We start from the raw sequence: 15,273 nt of genomic DNA, 5'->3' as shown, positions 1-15,273 counted from the left end.
AAGGATAAATTAGACTTAAGCAGTATTAAAATTTTCTGTTCCCCCAAATTACACTATTAAGAAAATAAAAAGGCAAAATACGCACTGACCAAAAATATTTAAAGTAAGTAAGAACTTGTTTTTATTATAAACTCGTATGAGTCAATAATAAGAAGATAAATAACTCAATTTAGAAAAATATGCAACAGATTTAAATAGATCTTTCACAGAGAAGATATACAACGGCCAATGTGCACATGAAAAAAGTGCTCAATGTCATCAGACACCAGAAAAGCGTAAATTTAAACAACAGTGTGGTAACATTTCATACCTACTAGTGTGAATATGATTAAGAAAGAACTGAAACAAATGTTGGTCAGGATGAAGAACAACTGAAACTCTCACATGTTGCTTGAGGGCATGTAAAACAGTACCACTTCTTTGAAAAACTGGCAATTTCTTATAAAGTTAAAAATACATTTACCTAATTATCCAGCAAGTCCTCACTAGGTATTTATCCTAAGAAAAATGAAACACTTGTACAAGAATATTCACTTTGCCTTTTTCATAGTAACTACAAGCCTGGACACAATTCAAATATCCCTCAGTAGAAGAGATAAACTAACTGCAAGCTAGTCATTTCATGTTACTATTCAGCAATAAAAATTAACAAACTATCCATGACACTGAGGAACATCAAGACCTTCTGTTGAATGAAATAAATTGGAAACAAAAGAATACATATGGTATGATTCCATTTTCATCAAGTTCAAGAACAAGCAAAACTAAGCTATGGGAATAGAAATCAGAAAACTGTTTGTCTCTGCTGTGGTAGAAAGGTGAGGGTCAACTGCAAAAGGGCCAGAGGGAACTTTCGGGGATGATGGAAATGCTTTATATTTGGCTTTAGTGTTCATTACACGAGAAGAGTATATGTGTGTCAAAAATCACTCCACTAAAAACTAAAATCTATGAATTTCACTGTATGCAAATTAAACCTCAAAACACCATTCAGAAACATGTTAGGTAAGAGATGGCAGATGCAAGTGCTTTAAATTTTCTTCCAGGTGGCATGGATGGATCTTACTGTTGCTACCTGCAGCTCAGCCTGCAGGGTTCAGTGTCCTTGCACCTTGGAACACTGGCATTCCACTTGCCAGCCTCGTGTACAATAAGAACACAGGTGCACCCATCCAACCCCTCCCAGCCATGCCAGCAACGGCTGGGCAATCCATAGTTAGCAGCACACTAGATGTGCCAAGGGCTCTCTGATTACCATCCTTTTATAAACCCTGGGACTAGCTTCCCCATCAGCATGTTACATTTCAAACACAAGCCAATTCTAAATTATTCAGAAATGAATGATTGGAGTTAACACTGAGAAGCAAAATTGCTTATGGAAGGAGGAAAGAACACAGAATAGGGCCCAGAGTTTGGAGTTCCACTCCCAGTCCACTACTTCTAGGCTCTGTGATCTGAGGTAAATCCTAAGTTTCTTATCTTTATAATGCAGGGATGATGATAACATGACACACAACTGCTGGACAATGGCCTAGCACTTGGGGAGCAATAGCTGAGAGGCAGAAATGAAAGCCTGTGGTAGAATGTGAATTTCCAGGTGTACTTACATACACGTTTTATTCAAAGCTCCTCACTCCCTGACTCCCGCGCACCCCCCACCAAATACACACACACCTGGACCTATTTCTGAAAACTTTACTGGTAATTAGAACCTTTATCAGAAGGTAAAGAACTTTTAACTGTTTAAGTCTGCTGCTTTTTAAAACTCTGGAGAAACGTTGGCTCCTGCCTTCTCAAAGTCTCTGTGGCCTCCATTCATCTGAATATAGAGACAATCAAGATTTGGACCTTAGCATCCTTTAAAAGCAGATGTCCAGGTTAAAAACATCTGCAGAGGTTTAAGCATCCAAGAATGCTTTTAACCCAGGCATCCGATTTTAACAATAGACTCTTTCCTGATCACAGTTAGAAAATGACATCCTGTACCTGCTTCTCTGAATTCTTACTCACGCCCGGGCATCAGACATCACACTTCCCCTGAGAGAGCAAAGCCTGAGCGCCATCTCACCTGCTGACGAAGGTCAGGGCCAAGGCTGTGGCCAGGTGGGGCATCAGCCACAGGGTCTGCGTTTGGTGCTCAATGATCTTCACCTCTTCCTTGGTTTTGGGCCCAAACTGCCTCCGACTAGAAGGAATCAACGAACACGATTTTTACCAAAATCCAGAAGAGGGGGGTGACTTCATTTCTAGAGCTAAAAGTGCTGGCTAGCCATTTGCCTTCCAAAGACTCCAGAATCCAGAAATCTGAATTTCCTAAAATGTGGTTAGGGCAACACATCCCAAGTTTCTGAAGAAAGCCCAACAGGAAGCTTTTCAGCTCTTCTAGAAGTCAACCTTCCTAGCGTGGAATATTTTTAAAGCAGCACATCTATCTAACACCAGAGTAATTTTTACTCCTTAACACTTACATGACATTTTATAGTTCCAAGTGCCCCATGATCATTAATTATTCAGCTTTACTAAGTTTGTGACATAATTAATAGGACAGGAGCAATACCCTAGAACATATTTCAAAAGGACATTCTCAACAAGGAAGGCGACATTAACCCTGGTGCTCCTGTCAGATTCACAGGTGGGTCATTACTTTTAGCCCACCTAAACCCCCCTGCAATTCTATGTGGAAAAGGTATTCTCCAAATCCTGCCTTAAATCCCTGTGCCCTGCAGACAGCATGTGCATTGCACTCCGAGGCTGCGATGTCAGGTGAACCAAGGCTTTCCTTGGAGCAATTTATAAAGTGGTGTGGGATTGTCCCCACAGGCAATGCCCAGGGACAAATCCCCCAGGATCTCATAGTTGTAGACTGCAAAGAGCCCAGGCTCTTCATAGAGGTCACCCTCTGCTCCAGGCAGCCTGATGCTCTACATCCTACATTCGGCAGCATGCTGTCTCTGAACAGCTCTGAGTTTAACGTTGGTTTATGAAAGAACGACATTTCGCTCACACACACACACACACACACACACACACACACTGTGCTATGTTATCAAGCATGGTGGGCAGATCTTCGCTTCACACACCAGTAGGGTGAGAACATCTACCAAACCACTCAAAGAGAAGAACCAATTATTTTAAAAATCTTATATTTGATAAAGACTTTCTTGAACATAATTTTATTCGTAAATATTGTGTTTATTTGTAATTGAAAGAAGGGCATCATGATCTTTTTAGTGTTTAAGGCATCTCATCGTCTGGTGCTGTCATGTGGGTGGTGAGGACAAACAACAAGCGCACACAAGGAAAGCCGCGTGCAAGCACTGTGAGCACAGTCTTGTTTTCTAAGTGCACAGACTTCCCCCAGGCATAGTCTAACCACCCCACAGATGACTGTTTCAAGAACACCACCCCAACCAGCCCATCCATGCTGGCCCCTCCACCCTAGTTCACACACAACCACAGCAGGCTCGTGGCTCCAAATGGAAGGGCTCAGTCTACAGGAAAACCTGTCAACTTTTGCTGTATCATGGTGAAACCAACAAAAAATCACAAAGCCAGTAATGATGTCATCATGATGTTAGGTCTTAGTTAAGGACTGAACTGTGTCCCCTGAGAATTTACATACTGAAGCCCTAACAACCAATGTGACTATCTGGAGATAGGGCTTTTAGGAATCAATTAAGCTTAAATTAGGTCATAAGGGTCCTAATCTGATAGGATTGGTGGCCTTATAAAAAGAGAAGAGAAAGGTCCCTCTCTCCCCACACCCATGCACTGAGAAAGACCATGTGAGGGCACAGCAAGATGGCAGCCATTGGCCATCTGCCAGCCTGGAAGAGCTTCCTTGCCAGACCTGACAGTGCCTTGATTTTTCACTTGAAGCCTCCAGAACTGTGAGAAATAAATTTGTATTACTTAAGCTGCCCAGTCTATGGCATTTTGTTACAGCAGCCCAAGCTGATTAACACAGTCATTTTACAAACTCCATGTGTTCCCTCGCTTAACTTCCATTTTTACATGCTGTGATTCTACTGCAGCTTTATCGATGGCTGTTGTGGCTAGACTCTTATCTACCAAAACCAGGCAATGCCCACATGCAATTCACCCCACTGGGGAGCATCTGTGTGTCTGTCCTGTGCCCATGCTAGGCACTGGGAGTTTACCAGGTCAAGAAGGTTGAGTTCCAGCCACTGAGCCCAGAGCCTGGGACATAGAGAAAACCCAGACAAGGTGGCATGTGCAGGGAAAGCCTTGGGCATGGCCCCATGCTCCAAAGCTTCACTTCAGGACATTTTACCCACACAGTGACAGCAAAAGCAGTGATTGACCACAACACCTATTAGTTTTCTTTTTTGTTGTTGTTAGTTTTTTTTTTTTTTTTCTGAAAAATAACTATGATAATAATACAATTTTTTTTTTTTTTTTTTTTTTTTTTTTTTGCGATGGAGTCTTGCTCTGTCATCCAGGCTGGAGTGCAATGGTACGATCCTGGCTCACTGCAACCTCCACCTCCCAGGTTCTAGCAATTCTCTGCCTCAGATTCCCGAGTAGCTGGGATTACAGGCACCCACCACCATGCCCGGCTAATTTTTTGTATTTTTAGTAGAGATGGGGTTTCACCATGTTGGCCAGGCTGGTCTTGAACTCCTGAACTCAGGTGATCCACCTGCCTCGGCCTCCCAAAGTGCTGGGATTATAGGCGTGAGCCACCACACCCGGCCAATAGCACAGTTTTAAACAGCATCTCATCAAAATTTCTGTTTCTATGGCAAACTCTTTGTTTTGGCCACCATACACTCAATATTCATTTAATGAATGAAAGAATGAATTCATTTTGCAAACGAGGAAATGCAAATGAAGCACAGCAGATTGGCCACTGGAGAGCTCAGGGAAGGTATCTGGATGCCAGATCTGACCCCAACCTGTTGTGCCTCAGTTTCGCAATGGAGGCATAGCTTGTAGTAGTGCCATTTCCTCTTTGACCCTCACAGTTCAATTGGGGTGATGGGTGAAGAACAGAAAGAGGCCACCAAGGCTCCATGTGGCAGGCCTTGCAGTGCCTTTCCCTGTGCTGATAGAGAGGAGTTATGTTCTCCTAATCCACTGCTGAGTTCCCAGGTAATTTCACAAAAATCAGGAGTGTTCACAAGAATCTAAATGTCCAGACCTTCTTTAAAAATAGGAAGCTCTGGCACCTCTGGACCCTATTCCCATAATGCGATCTGCTGGAACTCAGAAGCCCGACCCTCCGGGCGGGAAACGGCTATCCCCTGAGGACCCCAGAGCCCTTTCCACTCCCTGACATTAACTGCTGCCCCAGGGGGCAATGAGTTTTTAGCCACATGGCATTTTTTATTCTATCCAGAATAAATTGACATCAGCATCCTAACTTGTTAATTATGTTCTGTAACTGTGATATACAGCCAAGCATAGACATTCTATGTGAGTCTATGAATTTACTGGAAGAACTTCTAGGGAGCAAAATGGCTCTGGCCAGCTTGTAGGGAATAAAATCCAAATGCCTCAGCTTGGCATTCAAGAGCGTGCTATAGTTCTGACTTGAGTGTTCCAACCTTTTCTCTCACTAAGCCCCTTCAGATGCTCTTCCCATCCCAGACCTCTGTCTAAGCAGGGCTCTCTGCCTGCAGCCGACCCCACCCCTAACTGCCATTGTCTAACTGGGCTCATTTTTGGTGGCTCAGCCAAATGCCCTCTCCCCAAACTAAGACTTCTCTGATTCTCCCCTTCTCCTTGGCACACCCCTTCAAGAACTGCACAGAACCAAACCAACCAAAGCAGGAAGGTGCTTCTCCCCAGAATGCCCTGAGCATTTCATGTTGTCCCTCCTACGTGGCCCAGCACCTTCCCTTTCTAACTGGTGCCATGTGCACCTGTGTTAACCATGTGCCTCTGATGCTTGGACATCTGGGACTTCACTGATCCCGGAGGGACAGGGGCTCCCAGGGCCAGCTAATTCCTAAAGACAGCAAATGACTCCTCTTTGAGTGCATTTTTCATATGCAAACAAATCAGATCAGGACCCCATCCCCACTGCCTCCTTCATCTGGCTCTTCCGCTCAGGGCCTACCCTAGTCTCCCCAGGGCCAGGTACCAGACAACTCAGGACAGATCCTATGCCTCGGAGCCTTCTGAAATTATCCATAGTAGCCAGTCTTAAACCTGCTTACCAGACCTGCCTATTTCTTCCTGTGGAAACCACAATAAAGGCGATTGCCCACATTTTCCATTCATGCCCTCTCCCTTCTAACCAATGCTAGTGTTTCCCCGTGTGGCCCTGCGTGGCATGGCATGCCCCTTCTCTTGGGAACTGTAACAAACTATGCTTTCAATGGCTGCCCTCTTCTGATCTGCCAGCCTCACCATACTGAGTAATAATATAACCTACATATTAAAACAGCACTTGTCACTGGACTCAGCTGAGGGAAGGCCCGCTCAGCCTTCTGGTGCCCCAGCCTGGCCTGACATATGCGCCCAGGAAAGACAGAGGCAGGAGGGCAGATGAATGCCCTGCCAGCTTCCAGCAGCTCCACACCGACCCCTCCACCCACCTCCCCCCGCTTCTCCTTGGAACATCTGCTTGTCATTAGATGATCTGAACAAAATTCAATTCTCAGACACTGGAGTGCTGGCTGGGAGCTAGGGCAGTTAGGATAGGGATAGAAGATGAAATGAAAGGAAGGAGCCTCCTCTGTGCCCAATAGCCCACTCCACCACAGGCTTTCCTGCCAGGGGCCACAGGGAAACGAGTGAGTGGGCAGAAGGTAGGCACCACCCAACTCTTTCTTTCCCTCCCTCTGGTCCAAGACCCTGACAACCCCCAAGCACTGAGCAGGGAGTTTACTCTCGCTTCTCACCATCAGATGTGTCCTCTGGCTTCTCCAAGGAGGAATGACACTGAGGGCTACCGAAGCTTCTCCCACCCAAACATGCAGCAAGAGGTCAGCCCTGTGACCGCCACTGTTAGCCCCTATGCGGGCAGCCTGGCAACAGCAGAGGCAGCAGAGACTGAAGTCCTCAAGAATTGACGTCCCCAGAGGGCCTGGCCCATGAGAGACCCTGCCCTGCCACGCTGTGGTCACCCTCTTATTTATGCTCTCAGGCCCCACTGGTCTCACCAAGGGCCATGACTGTCCAGGCCTGGACTCTGGTTGCCAGCATCCTGGCACACTGCCCTGAACACAGCTCACAGGGCTGTAATCCCTGCAGCTGGCCAGCAATTACCGCCTGCCAGACATTTTTATTGTTTCAGTTCATGATCTATGTGGACACAATATTCTTCCCATCCTTTTCCTCCACTGGGTTACTATTTTTCTTTAAAAACACATACAAAGGCTATATTTCTCTCTGTAAATATAATTTTTATTTCAATACCAAACAAACAAACAAACAAACAAAAAAACAAAGTCACTTAGCTCAAATTTTTCACCGTCTTTAAAATCAAAAAGCGGTGCTTGTGCACACAACGATATCCATGTGAGAATAAAGCCGGGCTCGAAGAGTGCTGTGAACGATGCCATTTAAAATTATAGATTTGAAAAGCTATTTCTAGATTCCAGCAGCTCCTAAGGAATAGAGGAAACATTTATTTTGGGTTGTTTTATTTCATTCCCACTCAATTTTGAACGCGGCTGCTTAAGGCAATATTCGTGGGATGTGACATGGCTATTAATCACCAAGGCAGCTACTGCAGGCGCAGCCTCTAGGGGGGCCGCGCCACTAGCCTTCTCCCCTCTCCCTCTGGTCTCTTCTCCCAAAGGAGGCCAGTGACCTACTAAAAAGATAATTACTTCCCATGTTTCCTGCTCTGCAGTACCATTGCATCCAGTCAACTTCGAAGGAGAGGAGCTTTGGGGCTAAGCCTCGCCCTGGACTGTGAGACTTCTTGGGGTGCAAACTTGTTTGCAGGTATCCCTGCAACCAGAAGAAGGGAGAACAAAACCCTCCTCCACTGTCAAGGTGCTGACTCTGCAGATAAAAGCTCAGTGCCTTCCTGGGCTCAGGCCACCTTCCTTTGTGGCCACCTTCCTTCATTAATAACCTGACCACAGGCAGGATTCAAGAGAGCTTGTAAGTGCCTGGCAGCTGGACCACTGCACCCCATTGCCAGTGGCCCCCACAGAAACCCTCCAACCTCTCATAGAGTCCATAGCCCATCTGTCCTATTTCTCCCCCTTCTCTGAGGTACTCCTAGACATACAAACTCAGAGGGCAAATATTTTACAAAGTAGGATATTTTTAATGCCATGAGTTGACCTTGGAAGATTTGGCCCAGCTGGCCAGCCAGGATGCAAACATCTGGCTTCTTATTATCAATAAGAATGTGTGAGAGTCAGACACCCTGACCTTCAGCCCCAAGCCTCACCTGCCTCCAACCCCAGGTGATCCCACCCTCCACCTTGGGATCATGGAAGGGACTAGCCTGCACACAATTCCTGCTGCTTTTTTGTTTTGTTTCTTGTTCTTTCTTTCTTTTTTCTTTGTTTTTGAGGCAGAGTCTCACTCTGTTGCCCAGGTTGGAGTATAGTGGTACAATCTCAGCACACGGCAACTTCCATCTCCTGGGTTCAAGAGATTCTCCTGCCTCAGCCTCTGGAGCGGTTGGGACTACAGGCCTGCGCCACCATGCCTGACTAATTTTGTAATTTTAGTAGACACTGCATTTCACCATGTTGCCCAGGCTGGTCTCAAACTCCTGGCTTCAAGCAATCTGCCCACCTCGGCCTCCCAAAGTGGTGGGATTACAGGTGCAGCCATCGTGCCCGGCCCTGTTTTTTTTTTAAGTTGAACACATAATGGTTTGCCCTTTGGGCCTGAGCAATCCTACATTGAAACATCAGCTTAACATACAACATCCTGTGTGTTTTAGTTGTCAGTCTTCCCATGAGTAACTTTTTTTTTTTTTTTTTTTTTTTTTTTTTAGACAGAGTCGCACTCTGTCACCCAGGCTGGAGTAAAGTGGCACAATGGCACAATCTCGGCTCACTGCAACCTCTGCCTCCCGGGTTCAAGCAATTCTCCTCCCTCAGCCTCTTGAGTAGCTGGGATTACAGGTGCATGCCAGCACACCTGCCTAATTTTTTGTATTTTTAATAGAGATGGGGTTTCACCATACTGGCTACGTTGGTCTGAAACTCCTGGCTTCAAGTGATCCACCCACCTCAGCCTCCCAAAGTGCTAGGATTACAGGTGTGAGCCACCACACACAGCCCAATGGGCAACTTTCAATCCACCTGTGGAGGAGATGGAAGAAGCCCGTGTGTGTGTAAGTGTGTATGTGTGTGTGTTGCATAGAGATATATGCTTCTTTGATAGTAGGTTTGACTGTGATTAAATACACAAAATGGTCCCAAGAAAGAGTCCTCAAAGTGCCCTTCAGATCCTTGAGAAATCTCAACAAATAACTTTCGCACCTTCTCATCACCTCTTTTCCTCCCAACCCTCAACAGTCTATCAGTCCAGCCACCCCAGAATAGAACATATGATTCTCAGTGGTTGTGATGAGTTCAATGACAATGGCAATTTTTAAACACGGGAATATTTCAGATGTGGCAAGAGTGGAAAGAGATGAGGGTTTGTGGCTTTGGTGTCAATGTCACATAGTCTACATACAGAGCAGAGACAGTGCCCCAAAACCTGCAACACAGACACTAAAGCTCAGATTTCCTTGGTCAGAGAGTGTAGCTCCTCAGAGAAAAAGCCCTTGCCAATCATGCTTTTCCTTTCTCAAAGTTCATGCCAGATCAAAAACTGGGGATCGTAAACTGCCCTCCCCAACAGGTCCCATGGATTTAAAGTTGTGGCCGGTATCCAGCAGGGGCTGACACTCTGCTACTGGAGACTGCAAAGACTGTCTACCCCACCTATTAACACTGCAAGAGCAATGCTGCATGGAGCAGGCTGCAGATCCACAGGGGATTAGGATCAGGCTGCTTCCTCCCACAAGCTGCAGGATGACCCCCGGGGAGACTGCAGAAGCCCCTCAGATAAGAGACAACACCACCCAGGATAAACCTGCAGCCCTGGCTCTATATTTCCATTGAGTGGGTCATTTCTGGCCAGCATTATAACCCCGACTAACAAGGACCAGTAGGGTCACCCTGGATCTGATATTGGCCAATTTCAGATTCTTTGTTTGAGGGTTCAATTACACAAACAAAAGTGGGTCTAACCATCATGCTATGGTTCAAACCTACTTAAAATAAACATCAAGGAACCTGGCTGCCTTTGTACTGAGTTTGTTTTTTGTCCTCTCTAGTGATTCATGCTGCCTGTGGGAGACCATCCTAGGACCAAGTCAACATCACATCCCCACCTGCATCACCAGCACAGGATGGAATGGTTAGAAATTCAGGCTTTGGATCAGACACACCTGGTTTGCACACAGACTCTAACACCTGCCAGTGTGTTATCTTGGGCAAGTAACAGAAACCCTGTGAGCCTCAGGTTCCTCAACCATTAACTGGGGCTGATAATGAGCATGAGGACTAAGTGATGCCTGACATGTAGCAGGTGTTCAAGGCATAGAAGGCATCATCATTGCAGTCATTACCATTACCTCTGGAGTCCCTAAAATTACCTGCTATTCTGCTCATCCTTGATCTAGGAAAGCCATCTTAAATTTTCCCCAAAAAGCACTCTTTTTGTTTCTTTATCCCAAACAAAGCACTGACTTACTCTGCATCACTAAAACTATTGTAAAAAGAGCTTCAGGGTTAAAAGTCTCTTCTACCCAACCTTAAATTAAAGATAATGAGATTGCTGAGAGGGAAGAAAACAAGCTAAGTGTACTGACTTTTTTTTTGGTAAAGTGTGTGTGTGTGTGTGTGTGTGTGTGTGTGTGTGTTGAAAAGCTTTCTAACAGCACCTGCACCTTTTATGTACCCCAAAACACCAGCCAATTTTCTTCTTCCCAAATTCCAGGTAAGGACAGGGTGGACAAAACAAAAGCCTAGGAAAGTGGTGTGCACAGGGCCTCCTAGCACATTGCGTTGCCATAGGAGCCGTGAGTTCTTTCCAGAGTCAATCAGCCAACCCTAGAGAGGAGCCTGAATGTTTTTCAGATGGTTCTCACCCAAGGGAAATTAATTTACTTTTCAGAATGATAGCCTTAGCAATATCTGTGAGTGACAGAGTGGTTAATGTTAGTCGTCAGAACTGTGATTCTTGAGATTTTTTTAAAAAATTGTATACTAATGAATGCAAAACAAAGTTATAATGGGAGACATGGAGCCATAAATTATAGCTGAGGCTGCCTGGGGTGAGCTAATTATTTCACTGTTGTATTAATTTCATATTTTAAAAATTGTATGAGGAAACACCTTCCATCATCAGCGCCACTGCAGAGATCTTGCAGAAGCCCCAGCACCTTGGCTATAAAAGTAAGGAAGAAAGAGGGCCAAGTCTCTCTGGATTCAGGCCTTCTCTCCTCTTTCCCCTCCATTTTATGGCAGATGCGGAGTCTCCGTCCATCCTGTCTGCCCCAACAGCCATCCAGAACCTGCTGTCATCTTGGAGGTAGCAAGCCTGACCACCACGTGTGAGCAAGGAGATAAATGCAGAGCCCCAACATTCTCCAGGTTCTCGTCACTGAGGTTGGGCATCATGAGTCAATAGTCAGGTAATTAAGTACGCTTCAGAGTGTGCATCCCTTTCTTAATGCTCCAAGTAGACCTTAGACTGCTCTTGGCAATGGAAATTGCCCAAGCAGCTTAAGAGCTGAAGCCTCCACTTCCCCTCTCAATCCATAGTCTCAAAGGTAAAGGGTGCCCATAGGCTCCTAAAACAACAGCAGAATCTTTCAATCCATAAACATGGTATGTCTCTCTATTTATTTAGATCTTTGATTTCTTTCATCAGTGTTGTGTTGTTCTCAGGAGTCTTACACATGCTTTTATTAAATTTTCACCTAAGTTCTCAACTTTTTGAACAATCATAAATTATATTGTATTTTTAATTCTGAAACCCTTATGTTCATTGCCGGCATATACAAATATAATTGATTTTTGCATGTTTATTTCTGCACCCTATGACTTTGCTGAATTCATCTCAGTTCTAGGATGTTTTTGTAGGTATCTTGGGGTCTTCTACATAAATAAGCATGTCATCTGGATATAGAAACAGTTTTATTACTCCTTTTCCAATCTATATGCTTTTCATTTCCTTTTCTTGCCTATTGCACTGACTACAACTTCCAGCACTATATTGAATAGCAGTAGCAAGAGCAGACATCCTTGCCTTATTCCTGATTTTAAAGGGAAATAATTCAGTCCTTTACCGTAACGTGTAATGTTGACTGGACAATTTTTGTAGGTGATCTTTATTCAGTTGAGGATATTCCTCTCAGTCTTCCTTGAATGAGTGTTTTCACATGAATGTATATGGAATTTTTCAAACACTTTTTTCTATATCAATTAAAATGATTATGAGATTTTTCTTCTTTAGCATATTAATATGGTAGATCAAATTGACTGGTTTTTAAATATTAAACCAGCATTCCATCTCTGGAATAAATCCCACTTGGCTATGATCTATAGTTTTTTTATATTGCTAAATTCCATTTCCTAATATTTTGCTAAAAATTTCTGTATCTATATTCATGAAGAATATTGTCCTGCATTCTCCTTTTCTTATATTTTATTTGGTTTGGGGATCAGTATATGGCTAACTTTCAAAAAAAAATGACCTGGAAAGTGTTCTTTCTGCTTCTATTTTCTAAAAGAGTTGTATAGGACTGTTGCTATTAATAATTCTTCTGGAAACATTCAGGATTTTCCAGTGAAAACATCTGGCCTGGAGATTTTCTTAGGAGTTTTAAAATCATGAGTTCAATTTCCTTAGTAGCTAGAAGGTTATTCAAATTATCTCACCCACTGGGGGAGTTGTGATATTTTGTGTTTTTTAAAGGAATTCATTCTTTAAGTTTTCAAGGTTATGTTTACAGAGTTATTCCTAGTATTCTCTTATTATTCTTTTGATGTTCTCAGTGTCTACAATAATATCCCCTGTATCATTCCTGATGTTAGTAATTTGTGTAGTCTCTTTTTTTCTTTGACAGTCTCACTAGAGGTCTGTCTATTTTATTAACCTTTTCAAAGGACCATTTATTTGTTCACTGATATTCTCTATTGTTCTGTTTTCCATTTCATTGATTTCTGCTCTTATCTTTATTACTTTATTCTTTTTGCTTCCTTTCCACGTATTTTGTTCTTCTTTTTCTAGGTTCTTGCTATAGTTTGAATATGTACCCCCAAAATTCATGTGTTGGAAATGTAATCCCCAATGCAACGGTGTTGGGAGGTGAGGCCTAACGAGAGGTGTTTAGGTCATAAGGGCTCTGCCCTCATAAATAGGCTAATGCTGTTGTAAAGGGCTTGATGAGAGGAGTGCACTCTATTTTGACCACTCTTGCTCTTCTGCCGTCTGCCATGTGAGGAATCAGCATTCCTGTCCTTTAGAGGACATAGCAGGAGGGCCCTTAAAAGATGCCAGGGCCTTTATCTTGGACTTCCTAGTCTCCAGAACTATAAGAAATAAATGTCTGTGGTATTGTTATAACAGCACAAAATGGACTAAAAAGACCATTCTTTAAGTGAGAGCTTAGATATTGAGATTTGAAACTTTTCCTCATTTCTAATATCTGCATTTAGCACATTTAGTGTTATAAAATTTTCCTCTCAGCACTTCTTTAGCTGAGCCCCACAATTTTTAATACATATTTTCAATTCCATCTAGTTCAATATATTTTTTAAAATTTTTCTTGAGAGTTCCTCTTTTTACTATTAGTTATTTAGAATTGTGTTGTTTAGTTAGGAAATGCTGGTGAGTTTTCCTGTTATCTTTGTTACAAAGTTCTAGTTTGAATACATCATGGTCAGAGAACTCATTCTGTATGACTTCAATTTTTTAAAATTTGTTGCAGTTTTTTTTTTTTTTTTTTTTTTCTGGACAAGCTATGGTGTATCTTGATACTGTTAGGTGAGCACTTTAAAAGAAGGTGTACTGTACTTTTGTTGGATGTAGTGTTCTATAAATGTCAGTTAGATCCTATTGGCTGATAGTATTATTGAGTTTTTCTATATTCATGCTGACTTTCTGCCTAGTTCCATCAATTGTTGAGAAAGGACTGTTGAAGTCTCCTACTACAACTGTAGATTGGGCTATAGCTCCTTTCAGTTCTGTTAGTTTTCACTTCACATATTTTGCAGGCTGTGCTGTGTTTTACATAGACATTTAGGATTACTGTATCTTCTTGATGGATTGACCCTTCTTATCATTACTGAATGTTCTTTTTAATCTCTGATAATTAACTTTTCCCCAAAGTCTACTTTATATGAAATTTAAATAGCCACTCCGTCTTTTTTTGGCAAATCTTTGCATGATATGTCTTTTTTCATTCTTTGACATTTAACCTGCCTATATTGTTATATTTGAAGTGAATTTCTTATAGACAGCATAGAGTTCAGTTATGTTTTTAAATCCACTTTGTCAAGCTCTATTTTTTAACTGAATTATTTGACCATTTACATTTAATGTAATTATTGGTATGTTAGGGCTTAAGTCTGCCTTTTTAAAATGTTTTCTCTGTTTTTCATTTCTCTTTTATTTTTCTTGCCTTTCTTTAGGTTACTTGAATATTTTTTAAAATTCCATTTTGATTCACCTATAGTGTTTGTGAGTACATCTCTTTGTATAGGTTTTTTTCCTGGTTGCTCTAGCTATTACAATGTTATATACATAAATAATTATAGCCCACTTGGGGCAGAATGGTACCAGTTCAAACCAAGTACAGAAAACTTAACTCTTTTACATCCCTTTTCTTTCCCCTGTGTATAATATAGTTGTCTTAAATATTTCTTCTATTCATGTAGAACCACATCAGGCAATGCATCAACTTTTGCTTACTGTCAAACATAATTTAGAGAACTCAAGAGGAGATGGAAAGTCTATTGTATTTATGTGGTGTTTTCTAATTATTGTTACTATTTTTGTTTACTATAGAGTTTTGGTGTTCCAAGGATCTTTCTTTTACTGTTTCCTTTCTGTTTAGAAAAATTTCCTTAGCAATTCTTTTAGGCTAAGTCTGCTAGCGACAAATCCTTTTAGTATTTCTTCATCTGAAAGTGCCTTGATTTCCTTTTCATTCCTGAATGACATTTTTGCCGGATATAGAATTCTGGCTCGATAGTTCTTTCAGTGCCTGAAAAATGTCATGCCACTTTTTTTTCTGGCCTCCATGGTTTTTGATGTAAAATTTGC

The 15,273-nt window shown here is 42.6% G+C and overlaps 1 protein-coding gene across 1 annotated transcript in view; it reads right to left on the bottom strand.

Annotated features, from left to right (window-relative positions):
* The window catches only part of ACOXL (acyl-CoA oxidase like), a 371,685-nt gene that overhangs the window by 218,435 nt on the left and 137,977 nt on the right, over positions 1 to 15,273 (bottom strand). Inside the window, 1 exon segment of the mRNA XM_030921547.1 lies at positions 2,069 to 2,185. Within this exon segment, the coding sequence (XP_030777407.1) occupies positions 2,069 to 2,185 (117 nt within the window).

This window comes from Rhinopithecus roxellana, chromosome 17 (assembly GCF_007565055.1).
Source record: "Rhinopithecus roxellana isolate Shanxi Qingling chromosome 17, ASM756505v1, whole genome shotgun sequence".
Lineage (NCBI taxonomy): Eukaryota > Metazoa > Chordata > Mammalia > Primates > Cercopithecidae > Rhinopithecus > Rhinopithecus roxellana.
The sequence above is the reverse complement of the archived record's forward strand: the minus strand, read 5'-3'. Positions and strand labels throughout refer to the sequence as shown.